At 42.2% G+C, this 27,047-nt stretch overlaps 1 protein-coding gene across 9 annotated transcripts in view; it reads left to right on the forward strand.

Annotated features, from left to right (window-relative positions):
* The first annotated feature begins 6,797 nt into the window (after positions 1–6,797).
* DOCK3 (dedicator of cytokinesis 3) overlaps positions 6,798–27,047 on the forward strand; it is a 181,216-nt gene continuing 160,966 nt past the window's right edge. For all 9 annotated transcript variants that reach the window (XR_007778606.1, XM_050979181.1, XM_050979182.1 and 6 more), the window contains exons 1-2: positions 6,798–6,881; positions 25,951–26,034. Coding sequence is in view for 8 of the 9 variants with exons in the window: in XM_050979181.1 (XP_050835138.1) it covers positions 6,845–6,881; positions 25,951–26,034 (121 nt within the window). In the remaining variant the exon portion in view is untranslated. The remainder of the gene's footprint in view (positions 6,882–25,950; positions 26,035–27,047) is intronic.

A 27,047-nucleotide genomic window follows, 5' to 3' on the forward strand; every position in this document is an offset into this window, starting at 1 on the left:
GGCACATGAAACTAGGAGCTGGAAACCTGATTTGGCTCTCTGTCAAACTAATGACAGTTCAATTGTCCCCATCTTAACAAAATAATTTTTTTTTTAAGATTTGTAATATTTATATACGACAAAAACACAGTATTTCTTTTACTATAAAAATGTACTGTTTGTTTTGACTGTACATATGTACAAGGATTAATTTATCTAGCTAAAAGTAATCAAAATAATTTTACAGATAAACACATAGAATATTTACTTTTCAAATATAAATGTGTGATTAGTATGGACAGTAAAATAGGAGGAAATGTTAAACAGTGTTCCTGGGGCATTGAGCACCTTGCTGGGACTGTGTATTTCTGTAATCACTAGCTGAGCTGCAGAGCTGTGCCCACAGCTACACTGTGTGCTACAACATTCCCACAAGGAAAATTGGAATGAACCCAGATAGGCCCAGCATGACTTCAGGTTTTCCATCTCAGCAGTTCTAAATTCCAGTTTAACCGATTGCTTGTGTTTGTTAGTGCTGGTTTTATTTCCAGATCACGAGGTGCTCCCTGCAGAGGGACCGGCCGGAGCCGCGGCTGCTCCCAGTGCCCGGGGCAGGCGGGGCCGGCGCTCCCTGCAAGGTGCCGAGCTGCGGAGCCGGAGGCGCCTCCCGCTCTGCCGGGAGCGCTCGGGGAGCTCGGCCGGAGATCTCCGCTGCTGGGGAAGGCTCCGAGCTCCAGCTGGGCCCGGCCGGCAGCGGCTCCAGCACCAGGGACAGCGGGCTGGGAGCCGGGAGCGGAGGGGCCGGCCCGAGCTCCTCAGAGCGCCAGCGAGGGGTTAAAGCGGCCCTGAGGCGGCCCGGGCTGGGGCGGGACAGAGCGGCGCTGAGGGAGGGGACAGCACGGGTAGGGACAGCACGGCAAGGGACAGCACGGCAAGGGACAGCAAGGGACAGAGCGGGGTTGCTGCCCTGCCCTCAGCCCGGCCGGGCTGGACACCTCTGTCACCCTTCACACGCACAGCGCCCGCAAACGGCAGCGCAGCGCTCCGGGATGCTCAGCGCTCGTTCCCTAGGATGTGTTAGATGTTGAGCACAAACCAAGGTTCACAAACCTGAAACAAAGCCGGAACATCAGAGAGAGCACTTAGAAATCCCCAGCCAAACCCTGCCCTCCCTGCTAGGGATTTGGCTGAGGGCTGATTGTGTGATAGCTCAAATCACTTAATCAGCCTCTGGAACAGCAACATGCTCATTTCCATGAGTGATGGAACTTCTCTGATGTTGTCTTTCAATAGTATAAATTTCTTAGCATAAAAGAGATCTCTTCCACGGCAATAAATACATAAATTATAAGATATGCATAAGGTCGGAAATGAAAAAAAAAAAAAAAAAAAAAAACACCAGAAAAAACGTACTCACAAGGAGAGTTCACAAATGCTTCTGAACTCTCATTTCACAAAATAAGACAGGAGTTAATTATTACTTGTGATAGGGTTTCTTATATCCTGAACATTAAAAGAAATTAATAGGAAAAGGTATAAATTTGTCAAAACAGTGCTAATTAACATCCTATGATTTCTCACCCTTTTAATAGGTAATTTGCTGTAGTGAGAGCATTAAGGATAAGTGAGAATGAAGGTGCAATAGTATTTTCCTCAAAATTCTCAATTATTCATGGTACAAGAAGTTTTAATTTTTTTTATTTTAATATTTGAAGGGCAAAATACTCTGTTTCTTTAGTACAAGGAAAACACTTGTTCAGCATGATCTGGGATATTTTTTATATTAAGGTCCATCTGACTAAATAATTACCACCTGCACTGTAAATTTTTGGTAGTCGTACTTGACATATTGGTATTAAGGTATTAGTCAGTCCATTCTCTACTTTTGTGCTGAAAAAAAAAAAAATCAGTATTACTCTCCTGGTTTAATCCAGAAACTTCTATGCAAGCAACATATAAACCCAGGTGCTGGCACAACCACATTGATCTATATTTGTCATTCTGTAAGTCCTGTTTTTTTCTGCTTTTATAATTTGTTTTCAAGCAATGTTACAAATAGAGTGAAACTCACTTTTAATACTATATTTGTAACTGTTGTGTAAATTGGTTGTAATAGAGTTTTTTATGGGGAGTTTTATTTGGTGAGGCTTAACCCCACATGTCTAATGTTCTGGAAGGATATGAACACACCTCTTTTTCTATCCCCCATGACTTTAGATTCCCTTTGCTCTTTGGAAGACAACACCAAAAATAGGGGAAGTACTGGAATATTTTATGCTGACTCCCATTTTGCATGAAAGAAAAGTTCTAGAATGGAAGATCAGAACTATTATAATTGAGATGTTCCCAGGTTTTCCAGAAAGTTCTGCTTGCTGTATCTCACATGGTGAAGTGAAATGTGTGCTGGTTGCTGTTGGTCATGAGCTGCTGCTTCAGGCACTCTGTAGGGAATAAATGATGGAGTGACAGCAGCATGCTGGGAATGCTGCTGTTGGATGGAGTTCTGCTTCCTTTCCTGCCACTCTGAGAAATGTTGAGGGCTGGAAGCAGATTTTTTTTATAAGGAACTCCTTCTGAATTAAAAATTTGGAAAGAGTCTTACAATAATGGACTTTAACATCCTCCCCAGTCCTGAGCACTAATCAGAAATCATCCCAATTAAAGGTGTGTGAAACTGTGGGGCACAAACACTGTGATGCCTTGGAGAGAAAATCTGTCATTTGCTGCATTTAGATTCCTAACTTGCTGGTTTGATCCCTCATAAGGAAGAAATCCATGAGATGGCCCTGTGCAATAGGACAAAAAATAGAATTTGGGTTTGTGCACCAAAACCTGAGACCTGCTTAAAAGTTTTAGAAGATGAATTCACCAAAGGAAGAATAGCTCAGTTCTTGGGACACCAGAATCTCTCTTGAGGCATAAAGTAGAAACACTTGGTGCTTCAAAAGGACCCATGAGGTCATCACAGATGCTGATAGAGTGGATTTGCTTTGCATCTCTTTGCTTCTCCCTGCAAAGTGAGGAATTAATAATTTAATGGGAGGGTGAAGTTGTTCAGTGGCTTAATTCATCACAACAACAGGGGGAGAATGTGAACTTTAAAGAAACAAAAATAAAAAGTCAGAACCTCAAATAGAAAAGGATGGAATGCAATCAAATAAATTGTCTGGTCTGTCACAGGGAGTTGAGATTCATCTCTGATTGTTTTTTTGTGATGGCAAGGGCCCTGGGCCATCTTACTGAAACAGAGGCTTGAAGTAATAATGGAAGTTACCAGCAACTATGGGCCTGAGAATGGGGAGAAAGGGTAAAGTGTGGGGCTGCACTTCCCTGAAAAAGAGGGCAGGAGGGTGATATGTTCTGTGGTACCTTAAGGCTGGGATAACTGAGAGAAAGCTGCTTGCAGGGAGGTGTATGAATTTCTCTGCTTTCTGCACTCTGACCTTCCATTGTCCCTTGTAGAGCATTTGAAAGGATTGTGCAGTTCCCTTGATCTATTTAAGAGAAAGAAACTGTGTCAAATCTCTCCAATCCCAAGCCAGCTGTCTTTCAGATCACATCTATATTATGGCAAGACAGGACAATATAGGATGAACTCTCTAATGTATTTTAATTAACACTGTGTTAAACATTGCTGCCTGCTCTGTTTGGAGAAGGACAACTGTGTTTGCAGTAGCAGAACCATAAGCAACTCACAATACCTCTGACAGGACAACTCCTCAGCACAGTGGACATTAAGTAACTTCTTACAGTGTGTTTCAGAGATTAGTGCTTTTCTGCTGACTTGTCTTGTTCATTTAAATAAGTTCTTGAAGCTTGTATTTACCTTTATTTCAGTACAGTGCAACACAAGAGTATAGAGACAGAACAGCACTTAGAAGACTTCTGCAAGGGGAGGCCCCTTTTCTCTGAAAACCATTAATTTTGGGATCCACAATGCCCACCAACAGAAGCTTTTCTTGTAGGAGCTCTGACATTTACATCAGATTTTAAATTTTATTTTGATTGCTGATACAAATTTTAAAAAGTTCTAAACAAAACCTTACTAGAAGTAGGTTTGTATTCCAATTTTGTGTAGTGTTTTCAATGTGCAAACTTTATAAGGGAAAACAAAAACAGCTCCAGGAAAAAAGAAAGAAAAAGAAAGAAAACCCTGGGGCATATAACCCTGAGAATTTCTTGTTTCTGCTTGCTACAGTACTTCTCTGCTTTTCCTGTGCTTTCCAGAGCAGTATGAATATTGAAGCTGGCAGGAGTGAGCTCTGTTAAGAGAGAGAAGAGACAGCAGAAACAGTTGTTCTGCAGCAGTGGCTGTTTGCTTTGGTCTCTCCTGTGCACGTGGGTAATCCTGAATTCCAGCTTGGTGCCTGGGAGATTTGTGGCTCTGCCTCTGTGGGAGGATGAGATGTTTGTTCCTTGCTACACTTAAACTAAGAGTGTTTACTAAAGCAATCAGTATTTCTGTGGAGGTGATAGGAGCCTCATTAAAGGGGTGGATGCAGAGATCAGAGGAGCAGGTGTAAATACATTTGGTAACTTTTAACTTAAGCAAACTTGCATTCCACTGACTCCACAGCTCAGTACATTGAGGTTTTTTTCTTCCTGAAGTCATGTGGGTCATATGGCCATCTACTGACCCTCTCTCCAGCAGCAGAAGTGCAGAAAAGAGTCAAGAATAAACATGCAATAATATGTGTTGTGTTTCAAATACAGGTAAATCTGCCATCAGTGTGTGTCCCTGTCAATGCTGTGATTTGTATGTCCATGAACACACATATGGCGTTTAAATAAAGTGCTTTCTGTATGCTATTAGGTCCTTGCAGGTCATATCCTGTCCAGCTGTTTTGGTGTTCTTCTCAGACTTTATCTAACCCTAGAAGGATTTCACTTGCCTTCCCAAGTTCACCTTCATTCTGGGTTTACTTTAAGGGAAAATTCAACTCAGAAATGGTTGTAGTTTGGAAAAAAAAAAAAAAAAAAGCTGTATTTTTTTCTTAAGCAAGAAAAATATCAGTTTAAGTACTGGTCAGCTTGGCAGCAAGAAGAATCCTTGAAGGGCTGAGACTGGAATAAAGAGCCTGGAAGAATTAACCAATTCCTGTCACTGCAGAGGTTTTCTGTTCCCAAAGTACTCAGAAGACATGGAAAGGTATTTATTATTGACATATACAAAACCCAAAACACTTTTAAAAAACCAAAAACACTTTCTCAAACCCTGGAGCAGCCTATCTCCAGCAGATGCAACTCAATGACTTTGTCATGCTTTGTCCCTTCAAAAAGCTATTTCTGCATGCTGTGGGAGTGCCTCAGGAAGGGAAGGAACGGAACTATTGTAAATACAAATGCCTAAATGTGAATATGAATTAAGGTAGGATAGAATAAGTTGGTTTTTTAAATGAATAATGTACAAGCACACTCAGTTCTTGGCCACTTGCTGTTTGCTCTCCACACAGGAAAACAAAACCTGACATCCCAAAACCAAACCAAAACCCAAACAGAAACCCAGCCCTGCTCAGTGGGGAAACAGTAGTTGCACGTGTTAAAAAAATAAATAATGAAGGTTTCCACAGCAACCCAAGTTCTGTAGTGCAAGTTGATGACTTTCATTCTGTTTTATTATATAATCAGAGAACAGATATTCTATTAAAAGTGTTGGGTACATCTGAAGTTATATTGTTAAAAAGTTTAGTGCATTCCCAAAACTTCACATCAAGCAAGTTGTTTACAAAGGTTTCTGAAAAGGCTGTATAAAGTGTATTTGCGGAGGCTCTGACCAGGGCAAGGGCACTGGTCCGTCAGAATATTGCAGGGAGTAAAATTTCTGCTGCAGGAAAACTTTTGTATAACTTATTTCAGCTTTTCCTTTGCTGTGAAGAATTCAAATTCAGTTTTTATGGAAGGAAGTGGAAGCTGAACTTAAAGATGAAATCTAAAGAACGTTTCCTGTTTTGAGTACGTGTTCATCGTGGAAACCATGTGAATTTCGCCAGCTCTTTAGAAACTCTGGAGATTACTAATACCGACAAGATAACGAAACACAGTATCAGCCAACTTTTGATCTAAACGCTGGTGGTGCCAGGGGTAGCTGAGCGCTGCCAGGGGCTCGGGGCCGTGTTGCGGGCAGCCCGGGCCGCCGGGCGGAGGTCGGGCCGGCCCCGTTGCTGACCAACACGGCCGGGTTCGGTGCTGCACTGCGGGCCGGCCTCCCGGGAGCCGTTTGGGGCGGCAGGTGCGGCGGGGATGGGATGGAGCCCAGGATGGGGATGGGATGGGGACGGGAGTATGTCCCGGGACCGGCCGCTCCCCTGCCCGCCCTCAGAGGGCACGCGCCTCCCCGCGCCTCGCGCCCGCGCGCGCCTCGTGCGGCCGCACGGGGAGGGGGGGGCGGCGCGAGGCGCGCGTGCGCGCCAGGTCCGCCGGGAGCGCGAGGGGGGGCGCGGCAGCCCCGAGTCCTTCAGGCGGCGGCGGCGGGAGCGGCGGCTCGGGAGGAGGAGGAGGAGAACGAGAACGACGAGGAGGGGGCCCGGGGCTACCGAGCTCCGCGGGGCCGCCGCGTCGGCAGGGCCGGAGCCCGCAGGGGCCGCGCGAGGAGAGGCGCCGGGCCGGCGGCGAGCGGCCGCTGAAAGGAGCGGCGCGGCGGCCGGCAGCGCCCGGGCGGGCGGGGGGCGACCTCCCCCCCGCCCCCCGGCAGCGGCGAAGCGACCCCTGAGGGCAGCCCCTGCCGGAGCGTGGGGCGGGGGCTGCCGGCGCGGCGCCCCCGCTGAGCGCGGGGGGAGGAGAAGCCGCCCCCGCTCGATGAGCGGCGCCCGCCCGCCCGCCGCGCTCTGCCCGGGGACCGGCGGCCGCGGCCGAGCCATCCGGCAGCATGTGGAGTCCCACTGAGGAGGAGAAATACGGCGTGGGTAGGTATTGCCGCATCCCTCCCCCGCCCCGCTTGCCCCCTCCTCTCCCCGCAGGACCCCGGGGCTGTGCTGTGCGTGTGGGGGGGCGGCTGTTCTCCTCCCCCGGGGCCGTCGGTGGTCGCGGCGCTGCCCCTCAGGTGGAGCCGGGATGGGGGCAGCGCTGCCCGCGAGGCTGTGGGGGATGCCCGGCGCTGCCTCCCCTGCCCTGCCTGCACCGCTGGATGTGCTCTGCGTGTGCTTCGGTTCGCGTTATTTCCCCGAGCGCCGCCGCGGCGACGCGAGAGACAAGCGGAGTTCGGGGGCCCGCGCTGGGGTCGGGATCGCACAAATAATCAGAAAACGAGTTGCTGAGCCCTTAATCTACTTAAGCGCCCGGTTCCCTTTTCCCTGCGTTTCCATCTGCGGAGCGAGGCGATGTGTGGATGGAGTTGGGAAGGGGCCGGCGGCGCCGCGGTGTCTTTAGGGGGCGTCGGTGCTGCACCTGCCCGGCCGTGGGGGCGGCCGGGCCGGGGGCTGCGGCGGGCCGGGAGCGGGGCCCCGGGGCCTCTGTGCGTGCGGACTGCGCTGCTTTTTCGTTGGTTTGGAAAATCAGATTTTACAGTCGTCTGGCCTCGTGGTTGCTCTAATCTGAGGCATCACCGTTGCCGGCTTTGGTTTGTTATTTTAGCGTTTAAATCCCTGATAAAAGCAGAAATGTTACATCTAATGAAGTGGAAGATCCAGAATTTCTTTTACTTCGCTCTTGCTCATTTCGATTTAATTTTTTTTAAACTGTTGATTTGTATTATAATAAGAAAAGCTACTACTGCTACCCTGATTAGTTACTTAAACGCCTCATTAAATTTATAGTTATCAGTTGTGCATATTGATTTTTAAGTTCCACAGTGTGTAGTGATGATTGATTTCTACAAAATATTTAAAATAGTATCAACAAATTTGCTACATTATCTGTTCACCAGATCACTTTATCCCACTTTAACAGTGGGATTTTGGCAATTAACTTGTGAGTAATTAAAAGCCTTAATGCCTCTTTGTTAAAACGCTTTCTGTTAATTTAATAATAAAAAAATACTTGTTAATTTGTCATCTTGTACAGCAAATATCTTGCTTAGGACATCCCACTTGTCTGCATAGTAAAGAGAGATGAAGCAAATATTTTTTGTTTAAAAAAAATAAATTCAAATGCAGCATCAGATGAGAACCTGTAAGTATAGGGTAATAAAAACAAGTGGCAGAAAATAACACCTGGAAGTCGTTGCTTCCAATCCTGTTGCTGTGTCTGTTGGTCACTGGGAGTATATGAAGTTAACAAGCCCTGATGCATCCCAGCTAGATGCACTCAGGAATACCAAATTGTTGTTTTGCTGGGGTTTTTTAATGTAGTTGATGCTGTACTTTTTTTCATACCTCATCTGCTGGGCAGAGGCCACCTCTGTTACACTAGGATGAAACTGACTGCTAGAATTGTAATGGATGCTTCAGAAAATAATTATCTATCTTCCAAATCTTGTTGTTTTCCTTCTGTTTCTGTTGTTGTTTTTCTTTGCTGTGTCGTAGGGTTTGATAGTCAGTGTTTGTTTTTGTTTGGCCCATGTGCTCAAATAAGAAAGTCCTTGTTTTACCTTGATCCAAAAAACAGGTGAACTAATTTTTTTATGCAGATATTTGAAAAGAAAAGCTGGGAAATCTCCAGTCAGGTTGTAAACAAGTCTGGAAGAGGCATGTGGAGGGAGAGCAGTGAATGAAAACAAGTGTGATTTCAGTGATGTTCCCTGGGCTGGAGAATATTTCTCTAAGGATGGGGATTTTTCAGCACACCTGTAGGTAGGGCTGAGGTAACAGCTGAGTTGTGTAAGTTTTGGTGATTTCTAGGCAAGCTTTTTTTATTCTTGAGTAGCTTTAATTACTTTTCCTGTAATTGAAATTTGTTGTTAATCCTCCAGAGAAGGAAAATAGGTGAAAAATGCTGCTTGTACCTGGGGGTTAGTTACTACAAGTGAGGAGTGGCATATCAGTTTTTCAAAAGTAGATCTGTCATTGCTGTCTGGAAGAATAATTTTTGTATATTTTGAAGTAAATAGTCTGCAGAAAGTGTGGACCTGAGGGTTTGCTGCTGGGAGGTGCACTGGCAAAAAAAAAAAAGGGGGGGGAGGAGGGGAAATAGCAGTGTAAATTATCCTGATTCCACAAGTAATATGTGCAAAAATAATCTTCTTGGCATGAGTCACTGTTCTGAGCTTATGCCTTTGGGCTTTAGTAGTTTGGGTTTGGTTAGAGCAGTCTGTCCAAAAAACCACTGTGTGTTTTCTCTGTGCTCCTGCTAAACCATGCAAAGTTTTAAGATTTGCTTTGGGTTAAGGCAATAAACTTTCTGTCCCTGTTGATGTAAGCTGAGTGGCATCAGTTATTTCTGCAACTGGAATACCACAAAGAGGTTTCTGGTGGAACAGAAAGGTACATCTGGTCATCCAGGCCCTAGACATAGCTGTTCTTGTGTACCAAGGCAAGGGAAGATAGTATTTAAAGTGGTTCATTCTGATGCTGGTGTCTTTGTTGAAAGTAGGTTGTGCTCTGCTGCCTTATGTGGGTGCCTGGCTCAGAGGTGATAATTCACAGGACCTGATCCTTCGGAAAGACACCACGTTCCCCTCCCAACACCTGGCTATGGAAGGGCTGGGTGTTCTGCACTGGCTTCCAGGGAGCACAAAGGCATTTCTTCTGTGCTTGCTGGAGCCCTCAGCAGATATTCCTGTGCAGCCACAGGCTCTTGGCTGCAGGTGAATATGTGAAATTTCCTGATGGGAACGTTGGTGCCTTTTGGCCAGTTCTGGAGCTCTCTGTACCTACCTGCAATTAAAAGAAGTTTTCCACACTTGCAGTTGTAGACTGCCATTGTATTGCTCAGTTCTCATACAAATCACTGCATACATCTGCAGCAAAGATATTAAAAGATTGCTCAGGATATTTCTAAATAAGTTAAACACTCTCCTAACAACCTTGAATATATCTTCCTTGATTTTATTTCTCAGCTGCTATAGCAACTACCTGGTAGCTGTTGTGAGTAATTCCCCTCTATTTAGAAATACTTATATTCAGTGCCTATAATCCTAACTCTGCTTTTAAAACTTGAGACTCACTGAAGCAAAGCAGGCAGTTCTTCCACAGGTGCTTAAGATGGCCAGTGATGAACACAGATAATCAGAATTCTGAACTGATTATTGAAGGTAAGGCTCCCTAGCCCTCTAGTGTTTTTAGTATTTTTAAAGCAGTCTCTGTCTCTAAGAAAAGATTTATTAAAGTGATCTGATTAGTTAGTTTAGTCTTAAAAAGCAAGTATTAAATATTAATGTATTAAAAGAAAAAGTTAAATAGAACTCTAGTAAACAGCATTTGGCTACTGTTTAAGAGCTGATTATTTCATTAGGCTGTCAGTCTTTGCTCTTTTTTTTTTTTGTGCAAGGCGCACATTTAGGTGGCTCTCAGGAAAGTTTTTTGTTTGTCTGTTTTTTTAGTTTTGTTTTTTGTAATGTGATTGATGTTGTATCAACAAACCACTTTGTATGGCTGACCATATTAAATATGTATGTATTAAGTCATGGAGGAGAAGGAGAACCTGCCTGCATCAACAGAATCTGTTCTTAGTTTATTCAAAGAATTAGGGTTAAAATCTGTTGTTTTATTTAAAAATGCTTTTTAAATCTTTATTTTCACTGCTTACTTGGTAACAATGAAAAATAAATCCATAACCACAGATACATACAGCTAAACTTTCCCTTGTTCTTACTAAGAAGGGATGGAACATCACAATGTCCTAGTTATGGTTTTGTACTGCAGCTTTTTGATCAGTATCTTGATTTTCTTTTTTCCCCCCATTGTCACTAAACCTTGGCTTGCACGCTTCCAGTTCATATTTATGCTCGGAAAAACAGGGCTGCAGAACTTAGAAAACTCTTCCTGCCTTCCTGAGGGCTTTTGGCACAAGACCCTGCCTTAGCTGATCACACAAGAGGCAGCTGCTGAAGGGGGCTGTGAGTGGCACTGTGGTTTCACTTGCTCGCTGGAGTGGTTTGTTACAGGCTTAAAAATGAAGAGTTTCAGCGAGGTAGAGAAAAGTCCCTCTCCCAAATTAGGAAAATGTCCATTGTTTGTATGGGAAGCAATATCAATCCTTGCATCAGGTGCTGCGTTAGGGACATAGGTTATATTTCATTTTCTCTCCTGTGTCCCAGTGCCAGGGGATGTAATTGTCTGGCAGCAGGAGGGAGGTGACTAAGGATATTCTTCAGGGATCTGTCTTGGAACCAAAGCTACGTGCAGGGATGCACTTTGAAACCTTCTGTGCTCCACTGCTTTGGGAAGTGCTGCTGGTACCTGGGGACTTGCTCAGGAAAATGGGATGGTCCAGAGATTGGAGTAATTTCCACTCAGTACTTTGCTCCTAAGGGCCTTTTTTTTTAACCTGTAGGCCTTAAGAATGAGCAAAGGAATTTATCAGTCAGGAATCATAAAGGAAATGTATATGTGTTATTTAACTGGATGGGAAATGAATCACACCTTGAAATGTCTCTGGAAAAGAGCAGCTCCCAAGATGCACCTGATGGGATGCTATCCTATAGATAGGAGAGGTTACTAAAGTGTGATTAAATGTGGTGGGCAACTTCAGCTCCAGAGTAGGGTAAATCTGGAATTCTGTGGGTGCTGATAGAACTTGGAGATTAAATGTCCTGTTTTGGGCAAGAGATTAAAATAGTTTGGCTTGTCTGTCCTAGAAAAGACTAAGCCAAAGGCATCGGTTAGACCAGCTCTCATGAAGAGCTGATTTGCAGAACTGGATGAGAATTAACCTGTTAGATATTACTACTTTGAGATTATCTAAATACCAGTTGTCCACAAATGCATTTGCAGTAGAAATTAGCCCAAAACTTTCTAAATACAGGAAGAATGAAGTTGAGAAGCAAATTGCTCACAAAGGCAAGAAGTGAGATGTATATGTTAACAGTTCATTACATGGTTTGTAGGGGAATGTGGGGGTGATCCTGGAGTAAGAAGTGGTAGCAGTGCAATATGGGGTTCAAATTTGGATGATTTGATGGGGTTTGGAGTAATTTTCTCCATTTCTTTGTTATTGTGCTGTATTAAGTATTCAGTTAAGACCTGCAGGACTTCAGCCACTGGCCAGTAGGGTGGGGGCAAAAGCACTTCTTCCCCGAGCTTATCCCCAGCACAGAAGGGATTTTGGTTTTAGAATGATTTTCTAAGGGTGGAAACATTTTGATATTCAGGCTTTCTGTCCTCACCTAACAATACATCCAGTAACAAGAGACATTTGATGATGCGAGTTGGCAATCTTGGACAACTTTTCCTCCATGTTTAATGGAAATAGGGTTGGGTGGGAAGAACTTGAAATTGGAATCTCTGTGCATAGTAGTGCAGATTGAAAGCTTCTGATTTGCTAAAACAAAAAGGTTATTCAGGTTCTATCAGGTGTTTCTTGTGTGCTTTGAGTTTAAATTCATTGTTCAAGCGTTCAGAGTGAAATTAGTGGAAATTTAAAATTTCACTTTTGAACCACTTAAGGGTTAGAGAGTTGGTGTGTGAGTATGGGGTGATGGTGCAGGTAGTGGTCTGCAGCTGTATGTGGGAATAGAGGAAGGATGACTTTTTATTAGTCCTCTGAAAGCAACTTCCTTAGAGCACAGTCAATGGCATAGCTCAGCTGGGCTTGGGTCCCACTACCCTTGCAAAGCCTTTTTTGCAGCAGTTCTGCCCTTAACAAGTCAGACTCCAATGCAGACATCAGGGAAACATGTAAGACTATTACCAGAATTTGTAATTATAAAATTCTCTACCACGTATTTGCTGGCATTTCAAAACCCACAAGAGGGGGATAATTGGGAATGAGGAAGTTTTCTGTGTTCATGTGCACAATGACATGTACATAGACAAGCTTTTATGATTAACACATTAAATAGTTCTTTGGAAATGGTTCTCATACAGAAGAGCTGTAACTGCCTGATGGGACCAACAACTGGTGTTATTGGTGGCCATATGTATTCCATAGATTTGTTCTCTTGAGAAAAAGGAGCACTTTTCAGATGTGGGCGTGAAAACACCAAAGAATGGGAAGTCTGTGGAAAATTATTTAGCTCTTGAAGAGTCTGATGCAACTTTTCCCTCCTTCTCCAGAGAAATTATTTTTTAAATTTGTGTGGTTACTAAGTTTGTTGTGTTCTTCTCTCAGCTGTGCTATGCACTTAGGAAGAGGCCAGAGGAAGCATACCATGGGATCTTGGTCCAAAACCAGTTGGGATTGACAGTGGTCTTTCCACTGATTGTTTTTAAGTTATGAATCAACCTTAATCTCACAACATTTCTCACTTTGTTCTGTTTCAAATTCTGTCTGCTCACTGAACCTCAGGGCAAATACAAAATATCTCACTCAAGTGTCTGATGTTTAAATCAAACCTCTGTTCAAGTTTTTCCATGTCAAAATGAAGTTTGTGAGGTCTTTTGAGATCTTGAAAGCATCTCTAAAGTTTTTTTGGCTGTAATTCCTTCCTCTTAGACATGTTTTAGTGTTTGTGCAAACAATAAGTCCTTAGTCCAAACTTAGGGAATATATTTGAAAGGCAGGGAACTGAGGCTTTGAGCAGACTGAGTGCTTTCCAGTGCAGTTGTGAGGTGATTACTTATTCCAGGGATAAGACTTCCCTCCGTCCCTCTTCAGCTTTTAACTACTTTTTCTTTTCTTGAGTCTTTCTGGATATTAAGCCTTAAGAAAAGCTTATGACAAGTGGTGCCAGCTAACTCTTGGTGATTAAAAGCAGGCCTTTGTGCTTTCAGAGGTAAGCTGGTGTTCTCTGAAACATCTAGACAAACCTTTATTTTTATTTCAGTGCAAGGAATCTTGGGCACTAAATGCTTTTAGTGTTGGCAGTAGGCAGTTGATGGAGTGGTGAATTATTTTATTTTCTTTCTGTTGAATGTAAGTCCCTGAGCTACCCAAGGTGCCAGAGTGTAGCACAGAGTGCTTTGGCAGGTGCCTCACTGTTCTGGAAACCTCTTGTGGCTGTGTTTTTGAGCAGCAGGGCCCTTCTTCCCTCTCAAAATATTTGAGCAAGATGTTTCTGGGTACCTGCACTTTTAGTCTTCTGAACCTGATAAAGGAACCCTTGAATTCCTGTCAGAGAAACCCAGAACTGCTAAATAGAAGGCAGTTGCAAGCAATATATGACTGTTTAGGTGACAGTGCACATGGTCCTTTGCCTTGCTGGGATGGGTGCTGGGTGGGCTGCCCAAACAAGTGGTGAAGGGAGCAGAGAGCCTTTCATAGGAGAATATCTCAGACAGTGCTGGATATTCCCTGTAGGGAACATGTCTGTTTCCAGTAACTGAGTCTGGGTGTGGGGGGATAGGAGATGTTTCTTTTTCACCCACCTCTTCCTTTGTGGAGAAAAATGCCTGTGGAAGTGTCTACAGGAAGCTGCCTGCTTCACCTAGGCACTTCTCTGTGTATGTGTGGCTGTGTTACATGGACAGAGTGTAGGCTCAGGTGAGAAAGTTTCAGCCAGAGTGGGACAAGTAATCCAAAAATATGTGAATTACTGGAAAAAAGGGTTACTGAAAACTGTGCTTTGAACTTCGGTGCATCTTTGTGTTTTGTTTCTCTAAATGCTCATAATCTGAATGATTGCTGGCCTGAATTTTGATAAACCAAAGATAGAACTGTGTAGTTCTGCTGGACCTCTTAGAGCTGGATCAATATTTTTGTGAAATAGAATTGCTCTGACATCTGCTGTTGCTGTAGATGGAGCTGGACACTGCCTGTGGGCCTGGCATGAGAGATGAGTGGAATCCTCTCCATGCTTATGCCTCTGTTTAAAGGTGATGCTGTGAGGCCATTCCTCCAGCAGGGGCTTGTTAGAGTAGGAGAAGCTATCCTGGGACCTGGAAAGGTCTTGGCCCTGCTGTGTGTGCAGAGCATCCACTGGAAACCTGCCTGCTGGGGAAGCTCCCCTGGCAGTGCACAGTGATCTGCACCCATCCACCCATCCACCATCCTGCTCCAGTTCAGCCCTTCCCAGTGCACTGAAATGAGGGGAGGGCCCCTTGTTTTTCTTTTTAACAGATAAGTGTCTGGTAATCTCTGTGGTCCAAGGGGCTTATGCTAAGGAAGATTGTGTTTCAAGCACAGAAACAGCTTCTCTTTGGACTCTGGGGCAGAGGAGGTAGAAAAAAGGCTTCTCTCTCTTTCTTCATCACAGCAAGGCCCCAAACTGCAACTACTGATCTTCTTGGATTTGTTTAGTTGGTTTCATTTTGGCTTTTTCTCCCCCACTTCTGGAGTGACTGTATTCCTGGCAGAAGACCATATTCTCCTTTTAATAGGGGAAAAATAGTTTATTAAATAAAAACTGATGATGATGATAATAATAATAGTACCTGTATGGAGGACATAAAAAGAGAAAAGGAGGATTTCCCCAACATCTCAGATGATGTTGATAGCATTAAATAATGCACGTCTGCTTCAGTAAAGATTGGAAGAGTTAAAAATTGTGAAAAGAAAGCATTTTCAATTTTGTCAGTCAAATGCTTTTTTTCTTTTTTTGTATTTTACTTGCAAAGCAAAAGAGTCAAAGTTCTTATGGGTGGATTGACAGGTTTCAGAGATGTCTTCAGCAGAGTTCTTGTGTAGCAGCCAGTACAGGCTGACTCTATCTATAGAGTTTTCAGCTAAAATGCAGGAGCTGTATGCTGGTAAATATACTTTTATAAATCTGGCCTATCCTTCTCTTCCTGCTGCTCATTGAAAATGTGCAAACTGACCATAAATGCCCAGGTAGCTTTAATGTGTTAAGAACTTATTTAACAGATAGATGGGAGATCTGAAAGTCTCACGCTGTAACGTGTGCAGAATGGGACAGGCTGGAAGGTGCTGTGGGGTGAGCCTTGAGGCTTTGCATGTGTGAACATGTGCCAGTGGTGTTCTCCTGTAGGCAGCCACGTCCCTGGCTGTGTTCCTGGGCACCAGCAAGGTGATGGAAATGCTCTCTTCCTCCTTTAGTTGCCCTGGGGCTGCACCTCGCAGTATGAGGGGTGAGGTGAGGAGGTGGGAACACGGGGAGAGAGGAGGGTCTGTAAGATCCAGGGTGGTATAACCTGGGAAGTGGAGCATAGGAAAGGGTTGCCTCATGGATAGCTGCTGTCTAGGGAGGTGCAGAGAAGACAGGGCCAGGCACTTCTCAGAGCTGCAGGGTGAAAGGAGGAGCCGTGGGGGCGAATTCCAGTCAGGGACAGTGATTCTCACAGTGCATGTGGGAAAGCCCTGGAGCAGGGTGCCTGGAGAAGTGGTGCAATCTCCTCCCACCAGGAGAGTCAAAACTTGATTGGTTTCTTACCTTGCTTCCTGGTGTTGAACAGTTAAGTGTTCGGCAGTCTCACGTTTGCAGCCTGTGGAATGCAGCAGTGCAGAGCAGCTCCTCACCTCTCTGGGCAGAGTGTGCCCAGTTCTCTTTGCCAGCTGGGTGTTGGAAAGAGGGAGAAGGCTTCAGAAATTGAAACAACCTTTGCTCTCTTTAAAAGGGAGAAAAAGCCTACTGCATTCGCTTCCTGCATAGAGGGAATGATGTATGGGTGAATGAACTGATGGAATAGAGTGACAGGAAGAGGATGAAGTAACAGGATAGATCCTTGCAAAGCTGTGAGCTCAAGACCAGTTCTTTAACACAGCTAAGGCAGTGGACAACGATATGGGTTTTGGTCGGTTCCTTCTCTCCCACCTCCTGCCACCAGGATGTGCAAAACTATTTTAAACAGCTCATGATTTTTGAGCCCAATCTCTATTTTTATCTTGGAGGGCAGGGGAAGGATGCTTGCAATCCTTTGCTCTGCTACTGAATGATCACCTTTCTTCTCAGGCATCTGTTTCTTTTTTTGCAGGAATATTGTCCTGGTGCTGGTATGACTCAGTAGAAAGAGGCGGTGTTGCTAGGCAGCGGGTGAGCACTTTGCAGATGCCATGTGATGGCAGTAAGCTGCCTTGGAATAATCCATTGGTGGCAGTATTCCTGGCTGAGGTTCTGTACTGCACAAAGAAAGAAGCATCTCTGACAGGAGCAGATGCTGCCTAGCAACTGCCACTGCTCCCTGAGCAGCCTGAAATACCTTCACTTAATTGTACTGTAATTTTGGCAATACACAGAACCCAAAGTGTAATGCCGTGCTTTCAGTTCTGAGGTATATTCTTCTTCATCGAGATTTGGCATAAAAGTTCATAAAGACCCTTAATAAGGTCAAAAAAATTTAGCCCTCTTCTAAATCATGTCTTTTGTTTAATCTGTACTCTTCGATTGTAATGTTTGGATGGCTTTTAATCAGCTTTTGATAATCTTTTTTGTGTGTGTGTATTACATTAGTGCCTGGCGATTCCAATCGGATTAGAGCCCTGTTCTGTGTCATGCGTACCAGTGCACTCTGCAAGAAATGCCCCTTCTGCAAAAACTTCATGTTTTATTTGGGTTTTTAAGGTGTAATTGCATATATCTTCTCTTCCATATTTAAATTATTCATGTTGTCATCTTGTTTAAACACAGGAATGTCTTAGAAATGCTGGACCTGGGGTCTGTTCCCTGTATTCTTTGTGGATGTACTTACTGAATGAGGCCTGGACTTGCAAATAAATCTGCAAGTCTCAAATTCATTTCTGGCAAATAATTGAAACCCTCACCCACAATTAATAATTTAAATACTTGGAAGGTGTATTGCGAGGGTGAAAATATTATTGTAGGTATTTGTAAAATAAAATGGAAATGTTTTTCTTTTCATTTCCTCATGGTTCTGCTCCCTTGTCAAATATTATCAGACTCTAACTGTGCAATCTATGAAGCTGCCAGGTTTAATCAAGCAGTTCCACAAAGGAAAAAAATTAATCATATTGGCCTTTTGTTATAAAAATGTGAAAGAATTTTTTTCATCATAAACTACATCTTTTTATTTAAAATGATTAAAGCCACAATTTTCTGTGTTCAAGAACTTCTCCTTTTTGCTGGGAAAAGGTTTGTGGTTCTGAGAAATGCTCAGACTGAAAGGTATGGGAAGTATTAATTCAGTGCTGCCCGTAGGCGTGGTTGTGCAACACAGTTGCCTCACAGAAAGGTAAAGCTAAATCTCGCCTCTCTCTTGTCCTCTGTGGGATAATTTGTGTCAGTGCTGGTTTTCCTGCCCAGTCATCCTGCCCTAGCCTGGAGACTGTTCCCTCTGCCATCCCTAAATACAAAAAATCCACATCTGCTCTTCTTGGAAAATACATTATTAAGCAAAGGTAGCTTAGAAAATTCTCAAAACACAAATACCATGGAGTGGAAGAATAAAAATTGTTGGCTCACTTGTTTAATACTGTTCCTGGGAGTGTTGGTGATACAGGAGCCAAGCAAGTGAACCCCCATTTCTGTGTGATGGAAGAGTCCTGTGGAGTTCTGGGCTGATGGGGCTGTTAAAAGTGGATGTGGTTCCACAACATTTGGGTGGCTCCATAGAAGAAAAAGGATGGAAAATGCTACTAAATACATATATAAAATTAATGCAAATAAAAGCCTTCTTTTGGGAAGGCCCAGTCCACAGATATCTCAAGTTGGAGGAAACCACATCCTTGCCCTTTTCTAATACTGTTCATTCCCCTCCTTGTTTTAGCTTCTGTTAGGGAAAAGGTATTGGATTTAGAGCCACCTTTGGTCTCACCTGGTGACTCTTGGGTTACATGGAGCATTTATGATCACCTGGGTGTTATAGGAAGAAAATAAACTTTATCTTATTCAACTCTTAAACCTTGCATATATTGTGTCACACTAGACACTTAATAGCTGGATTAATTGGAAAAATTATTTTAGGGAAAGATACATGCTCATCATAATATTAGTTTATCAGTTTGGAGTAATTATTATTTTCTTAACTATTAAATACTAGATCATTTAATATTCATCTAGTATATAATTCAATCTTTAATACTTATCAATCTAAATCAGTCTTAAGCTCCAGGATTGACTTGTGTTCTGTGTTAACTGGTGACAATGAGTAGCAGTTGAATACAAAATGCTGTATAAGGACTGTGAAATTTTAGAGTTTGTGTTTACCCTAAGCAAACACATACTCCAGATTCTTTGCTAGTGTGATAGAGGTGTGAGATTAAAGCATGTTTATGTGTTATAAAGCATAAATTACACCCTCAGAGAACTTGAGAACTTTGATGTTTGTAGCACAGAGCACAATTCAGTGTCTGCTTGGTGTGATTATACCTTGTCAAGGTATTTTGGGTATGGAGCAATACAGCTACAGCTGTGCCTCTCCCATGTGTTCTCCCTGCCATTCCTCCTGGAATGGGTTTAGTTGAAGATCTACTGAGGGATGGTCAGTGCATAATCTGAATAACTGCAAGCTGAGTGTAGTACACTCAGTAATTTTTTATAAAAATTAAATTACATACTTTAACCTGAACCACTTGTTCTGCAAGTGTCATCTAAAAATATTGCAAGCTACCAGAATTTTAATAAGGCGGATAATAATATTAACAATGAGTTGAGAACTGGAAAAAATTGTCATGAAGTCCAAGAAGATCTATCTTTTGTAAATGGAGATATGTTGAAAATTCACGAAATTACAAATTTTCCCCCCAATTAACCCATAGAGTCCATTAAATCATGGCCTTACCAACATCTTATGATAAAGAAAAATCAAAATGTGGTTTAGGATATTGGATCTGTTCCAGTAGCAATGATTTCTATTGTGGATGTGAAAACCTGGGAGAGAAATAATTTTTAAAAGCCCAATTTAATCATTTAGAGACACATAGTTTAGATTTGGAGGAGGAAAAATAGACAATGTAAACATGGAAAGCTCTTGAACTGATTTTGTTTCTCAGCCCTCACTTAAATAAATTCTTCTGATTTTCATTGTTACGTCTTGGACAGTAAGGAGGGAAAGGGCTCCGTTCCTTTATGAAAATAAACAAATTACTCATGAGCTGAACTGGTATTATGTAGTGTAAATAGAACATTCTGCAAGATCAAAATATTTTTGTAGTCTTCAGTGAAATGTGTAGAAATATGTTAAAAAAATAAGAAAGTACATGAGAAGGCATATAGCCCTGTCAGTTCATTGCATAACTTAGAGTAAATGCTAAGAAAAAAAAGATGTTTTAAGGAAATGAGCAGCTGGATGTGTTGGGCTGGGTAGTTCTCTGGCTTTTCCCTGTTGTTGTCCTGGGTTTTCCCACTGTTGATGAGACAAATGTGACACATTTCTATTAGTGTGGTTATCAGGGCATTGACATCCATTTGAGAAGAGAAACGATCAGTGGCAGCATTGCAGCCCAGGTGAGACTGGGTGGGCAGGTTGGGACACGGGAACCTGAACTGGAAAGAATTATAAGAGCAAGATACATTTTAAATTATATCACCGCAAAAATGAAACCACCTGTGTGGCTGGCAGCAGAAAGCAACAATGGCACAGGTGAAATCTGTTTCAGCGTTTCTCTGTGAGTTGTGCTCTCCTCATTGCCATCCTGGTATTCAGATGAGGTCTCAAAGCAGTCACTGGCACCGGACAGCAGAAGCTCAGGCGGTGACTCCTTGATAATCCCAGCCCTGCAGCCCCATCCCAGCCCCGGTGTCCTGCCTGGCCGTGCTGCAGTGGGGGTGGAGCTTTCCCCAGGCTCCGCTGCTTCCTGGGCTGGGGCACATCCATGGATTTGTCTGTTGACTTTGGAGCTTGAATGATTATTTAATTTCTGTCACCCACAGAATCTCATGAGGAATTTCACAGTTTGTGGACTGTGTGGAAGAGTACTTTAATTAAGTTCTGAACTCTGCTGCTTCATTTGACACTGCTCTGCTTTTTGAACTGGAAGAGATGGATAGCAACAGTTCCCTGTGCACCCTCTGTCAGTTATCCCCTCTCCACCCTTTCAGCCTTCCTGGTACAGAAGTCCCAGCTTGGTTAACAATCACATAAAAGTCCTTATTCAGTCCTTGCTTTGTTCTCTCTCACTTCTTTCTACCTGTTCTTATGCTGTTCAGTCCTTTTTGGCAAAGGGGAAAACTGGCACATGGGGTTCATTGGGAACTTTATGTGGTACTGTGGGTAATGGTGTCTTCCCTTTTTCCCCAAGACAATATTCTGTGTAATGTGGGGTGGTCTCTGACAGTGGCTGAGCACTGGCATTCCAGGGTTCCACTCAGTGTGGCACTAGCAAGGGAGGAGATGGTGATTTTGTGTGTGAGGTGAGGATTGTTCATTCCTCGTGGAATGCCACGCAGGTGAACTGAACACTGCTCATCTGCCAGTTCTGCTTGTGGAGCTTGGGTCCATCTATAGCTCTTTATTACTCTGAATAGCCTGAGTGGCCTTATAAACTTTGTAGTTTCTGTATACAATGAGCTTTTTAAAATTATTTAAAGGAAAGGAAGGATTCCAATAGAGATCCCTTCAGAGCTTGCTGCTCAATCTGTCCTCGCTAAGAGAAATGGCTCTTTTATTTCACATCACTTTGCTGATTATTTATCTGTGCAAACGTGCAGTTTCTTCAAGAGCTATTGACAGGGGCTGTTAGAGAACATAGTTTGTAAAACCGCCTGAATTGTATCAATTGGATCATCTTTGTTCACACAGCAAGGAGCTGCTTTAGGTGGGGCACAGGAGGAATCAAAGGTGTGCAAAGATGCATTGGCTTAACAGGTCCTGTTTATCTTTTCATGCGGTTTCTCCTCTGCTGGTGACTTGGAATGCAGGTGTTTATATTCTACTGTGTCAGGGCTTATCCATGGGCAAGGAAAAATCTGTCATCTCCTGGACCCCTGACTTTTGAAACCATTATACCAATGCCATCTGTTCTTACATGTTGTACCCACAATCCCTTCATATGTTCTGGTACAGCATGAGAGTCAGTTGCCTGTGTGAGCTGGTTTGTGCCTTTCTTACTGATAAGTTCCAGAGGTGAAGAGGGAAGGATTTCCTTCGCTGTGGTCTAGTTTAAGTACCACAGATAAGGGACTTCAGTCTTGGAGATAATTCCTGGATCACATGGCATGTGGTGCTTTTTCAAAGCTTTCTTCTTTAGCAAATGTTGGCTGTAACTGCTGGCTGAAATGACTTTGTGAGGGGAACTGTGACCTCCTAATAGAGCTGAATGATAGCAAGGGGCTTCATATCTGAAAATGGATATTAAATATTTCAGCAGTGTGTCCTGGAGCCCAAGAGGGATCAGTCAGATCTGTAAACTGGTGGGTAAAAGCTTTGCTTTGTGCCTGTTTTGATGATGTGTTACTTGTGTGTTCTGGTGACTGAGGACATGGATCTTGTAAGAAATGATGGAAGCTTATGGACTGATGAACAGTTTGTAGGTGATCATGTAGAGTAAGGAATTTCTCTGTGGAAAGGAAAGAAATCAGTTGTCAGAGTCCTCTCTGTAAATGGTTTTCTTCAGAATAGTTGAATTACTCTGTATTTCTCATTTATATTTGTGATCATATTTTTCAATAATGCTGCTAAGAAGAACTGTGTACCTAAAAGGCACTCTATAAATAAGATTGTCTTACACAGTGCATTTTTAGCTTAACGAATGAGTAACATTCATAACTTTTTTGGAAGTAATTGTTGGAATAATAAATCAAACTATAAAAGAGCCTTATATTTCTATGATTCTGTTATAATCAGGAGTTGGTTTTACTGTTCTTTCTTATTTCAGAAGTGTTAAATTGTGTCTTGTTACACAGTTTAGCAAGACAGTTTGGTCTATTGGGTCAGTTTACTTGGATTCTTTAATTTTTCCTGATGTCAATTTAGTGTGTCTAGAAAATCATTTACTCTTGAGATTTGGCTTCCACTGTTTTGATAATACCTGTATTGCTATTCACCAATCATATGGATTGATTATTAAAATTGTCAAACAGAAGAGACTAACATAATTTATTGATGATTACAAAAGGAATTAGATTCAATACTGTTGTATTGAGAATGAAGGGGGAGTGTTACTTTTGTATTAGAATTAATTTTCTAATTGAGTGTGATCACCAAGATTGTATCTAGAGCTGATGGAATAAGTTAATTTCTGTTTTGTAATTTTTGCTTATTTAGTCTTTTTTTTTTGAGTGAAGTAGACCTAAGAAAAGAGCTTTGTTTAACTTATGAACAGAGTGCTCTGAATTCTGAAGAGCCAATTACATATTATAGAGTCCTTCTATCAGATGTTCTTTGTGTGACCAGTAGAATCCTATTAAAAATGGACAGTTTGTATCTGTAAACTCACACATCTATCAGAATTACTTTCTGTAAGGCTAAATATTAAATTAAAATCACCATTCCTGACCATATTTTAAAAAATTATTCTATCAGCAATTGAAAAAACCTGTGGTACTGTCTTTTCTTGGTACCTGTCCTTTAGCTTTTATTCCAGACTCACCTGTATTATGACATAATAGGTAGATATTTGATGGCCAAAGAATTGGTAATTTCTTTCCCAGCTGCATCCTTGATTCAGTACTTTTAATACAGTAAATAATTGTCATAGGAAGTCAGCTGCTGTTTGTTAATTCAGAGCTTCTAAGGCAATGTTAGCATGCAGTAATACTTTTCAGAGTTAGTGTTTCTTGTTGGGCTTGGCTGAATAAGACCAGTCGAATTGTTTTTCCTCCATGATTTAACTACTCTATTGTCTACAACCAGTAACACCCACATGTCCTATGACTGGTTCTCTGTCATGAGATCCATGGTGTGTTCAGAAAAGATGAAAATGGTCTGGAAACTGGCTTTTAATATTATCATACCTACATTAATTTTTAAAATTAATAATGTGTCTAAAATGACTCTCTTAAATGAATATCTAATTACTGTATTAACACTTCTCTATTTTGTTTTCTGGTGTTTTCAAAGGTAGCTTTTTACTCAAGCTGTTTAAAATTCCCCTTTTTGAGACATATATGAATTTTTTTAGTGGTTTTGGTGGTTTGAACTAAAAAAAATCACATTTTAATACAGGACTTTGCAGTTTTTTGCAAATCAACTTGTATATTCTTAATTTGGTCAAATTGCAAATTAGAAAAAAAGAACATTTTCTGTATTTAAAGGATCCAGCTATTTAAAATACTGAAGAGGCAAAAAAAAAACCAAAGGAGAAACCATTGGAGGTTTGATTTTGTCGTGCCAGTTCATCATTTCAGTTGTCAGTGTTCCTGCACTTTGGGAGAGGCTTTCAGTAGTTTTTCTTTGGTTGAAATCCATATTTATGATTTCTTCATGGGTGAAGAATGGATCCAGAATGCTGATGAGCTTGGTTTTTGTTGGATTATGCTGTCTGCATTATTCCAGTCTGGAGCCAGTTCTTGTGTTTCTCCCGCCTCTGATGTAAACAAGAATTTAAAGCCTCATTTAACTGACGGTGACTTCTGCTGGGCCCTAAGAGCTGAGAGAGCAGTTTAGGCTTCTTGATGAAATTCTGAGTTCTTAACTCTTGGGATTAAATCCTGCATTGAGTCTCACTGGGGAAATGCAAACATTTGATGCCATTTGGTTCCCTTTAGATCTTTTTTTCACTCTTTCTTGTACTGGCCTCATCTGGGTGTTTGCCTGATGGGTGTAGTTTGTTCTTCCTTTCCCAAGCCCATTATGAAGTGTGTGCAAAGGGTTAAAATGCAGTTTTGTTCTGGTGGAAGTTTTGTCTCTGCGTTTCTCATTATTTCTTAGAAATTCAAGGTTCAAGAGACCTACCTCGTGGTACATGGTGCAGGTGGGAGTCTTGGGTTCCATGGTGTTCTTCCCCAGGGCTTCAGCCTGTCTGCTTCATGTGCAGTCAGAAGGGATTCGTGGCTTTGGCATGGGAGGATCTTTAGGGAGGAGCTGGACTCAGCTGGTTGGAGCATGGTGCTGGGAACTCCAGGGCTGTGGGTTTGATCCCTCTATGGGCCGTTCACTTGAGTTGGACTCAGTGATCCTGGTGGGTCCTTTCCAACTCAGAATATTCTGTGAAATGTGCCTCCATCACATGGGAGCACCTTCACCACAGCTGGAGTGTTTGCATTCCCAGGGGAGTGAGTGTTCTCTTGGAGAAGAGGATGGTGCCCACTGGGGGTCACTGTTTCAGCTCGTGGAATTCCACTTGTAATGCTCCGGGCTGTGGAGGTGACCTACAGGGGAGCTCTCCTGAGTGTGTGTTTACCTGGAGCAAGTTTTACTGGAGTGCTTGCATTCAGTCTGTGCCTGGGGGAGTTTTTAATGCTGGGTCTGGGGGCAGGTAGGACCTTACCTGCAATTCACCCCTTGTTCTAACATCTCATGTTGAGGGAACTATCCATGTCCGTGCCCCTCTTGTGTTTTGATAAATATAGCTGAAGAATATATTATTATACACTGTGAATTTTTAAAAATTTTTAAAAAAATCTAGTTTCATTTAGTATTTTTCTTTATTGTATTAGTATTTTCTGAAACATTAAGATAGGTTCTTATTTTCCGTGGTTAATGAAAATTAAAGATACCTGGGAAAATAAGATGTATTGTCATGTTAGATAGAGCTTATGAAAAGTACAGATTCTTATGGATTCTTTCATTGTCTGCATAAATAGAATCTATGGTATTTTAGGATTTTTGCAGTCTATTAGATACTCAGATGATATTTGAAATAATTTCAACTTGGAAAAAAGTAATTGCTGGAGTTGATTTCCTGTTTTAATCTCTGCATTTTGGGTAGCCTGTTCCATTGATGGGTTGTGGAGTAGAGTAAGAATTGTGAGACAAGGAAATCTTTATATGCAATATAAATCAGAGGTTGGTGATTAAAGTGATTAAAAGCCTTGCTTAATTTAACAATCTTTTTTAAAGCTCAGCTTTTATGTTGTTGTTGAGCTTAATTTCCGATAAGGGCTAGAATAAACACACCTGACCAGGAAAAGTTGGCTGACGGGTTTTCTGGGCAGCTATGTAAGAGCTATTTTTATGCAGGGAGTGAGCTAAAGGGCTATGCTTAGAAGAAAATTCACACAAAGATCCAAGCCTCATATGTCTCTCTCTCTTTTTCCCCACCCTCTAGTGATATGCAGCTTCCGAGGAACTGTTCCGCAAGGCTTGGTCCTGGAACTAGGTGAAACTGTCCAGATCCTGGAGAAATGTGAAGGTAAGTGTGATGTCCAAGAAGGAACCCCATTTTCCATGTAAGAATATACCAATATCTTAATCTAGCAGATTTTAATAAGTTCTTTGGAATCATGATGCATCAAATCAAAGCACTTGAATAAAACCTACTCTGACCCACTTTCCGTAGGAAAGGCTGAGTGCTCTTGGCACTAATCCAGTCTGATAGGGGGTCAGTGTGTTTGAAGTTAACCATCTGTCCAGAAAATCTTGAACCCTGACCTGATTGTTGTATTGTAACTGGGTCTTACACTGAATTTTCATCATGTAAAGTACAGAATCAGTGTCTATTTTTTTTACTGTATTTTCTCAGTGTTACTGTTATGCATTTCTCTTAAGCGTATCAGTTTAATTACTTAGAAACACTGAACAGGTGGAAAATACTAATTATTAAGTAGATTAGCAATATCAGAAAAAATGTAAAAAGTATGGGTTTGGGGGATTTTTAAAAATATATCTTGCTGTATTTTGTACCTAAAGCAAAATGCCATTGTAAATTTTATAGCTCCTATGTGGCTGGAGATGTCTGTGTGTGAATAAATCGAATGTCCTAATGCTCTGCTTTATTCACAATGAGGAATGTGATTGAAGTTGTGTGTAAAAGGAGAATTATCCTAATGCTCAAACAAGTGTTGTAAAACGTGTCTGGTGAGAAGTAGGTTGACAAGATACAGTAAGAGTACATGTTTCACTGTAGTCTGAGGTGGAATAATGTAACCTTATTCCTGAAGTACTGAACAAAATCAAAACCCAGATCCACAAATTTGAATTCCAAATTACATTCCACAAAGTTGTAGATGTGTTTTTTTGTTTGTTCAGTTTAAAGTAATTTTTCATCTCCAGTGTTAATGTTGCTCCCCAGACCTTCTGCGTGCTTGCAGCAGGCTCTGCTTTGCCTCTCATGCCTAGAACCGTGTTTTGCTCTTGATGCTTTTTCTTGTACTCAGGTGTTTGTTTTTCCATTGACTTAACTCATCACAAAAAAGTCACTTTCTC

This window comes from Serinus canaria, chromosome 12 (genome assembly GCF_022539315.1).
Source record: "Serinus canaria isolate serCan28SL12 chromosome 12, serCan2020, whole genome shotgun sequence".
In the NCBI taxonomy this organism is placed as follows: domain Eukaryota; kingdom Metazoa; phylum Chordata; class Aves; order Passeriformes; family Fringillidae; genus Serinus; species Serinus canaria.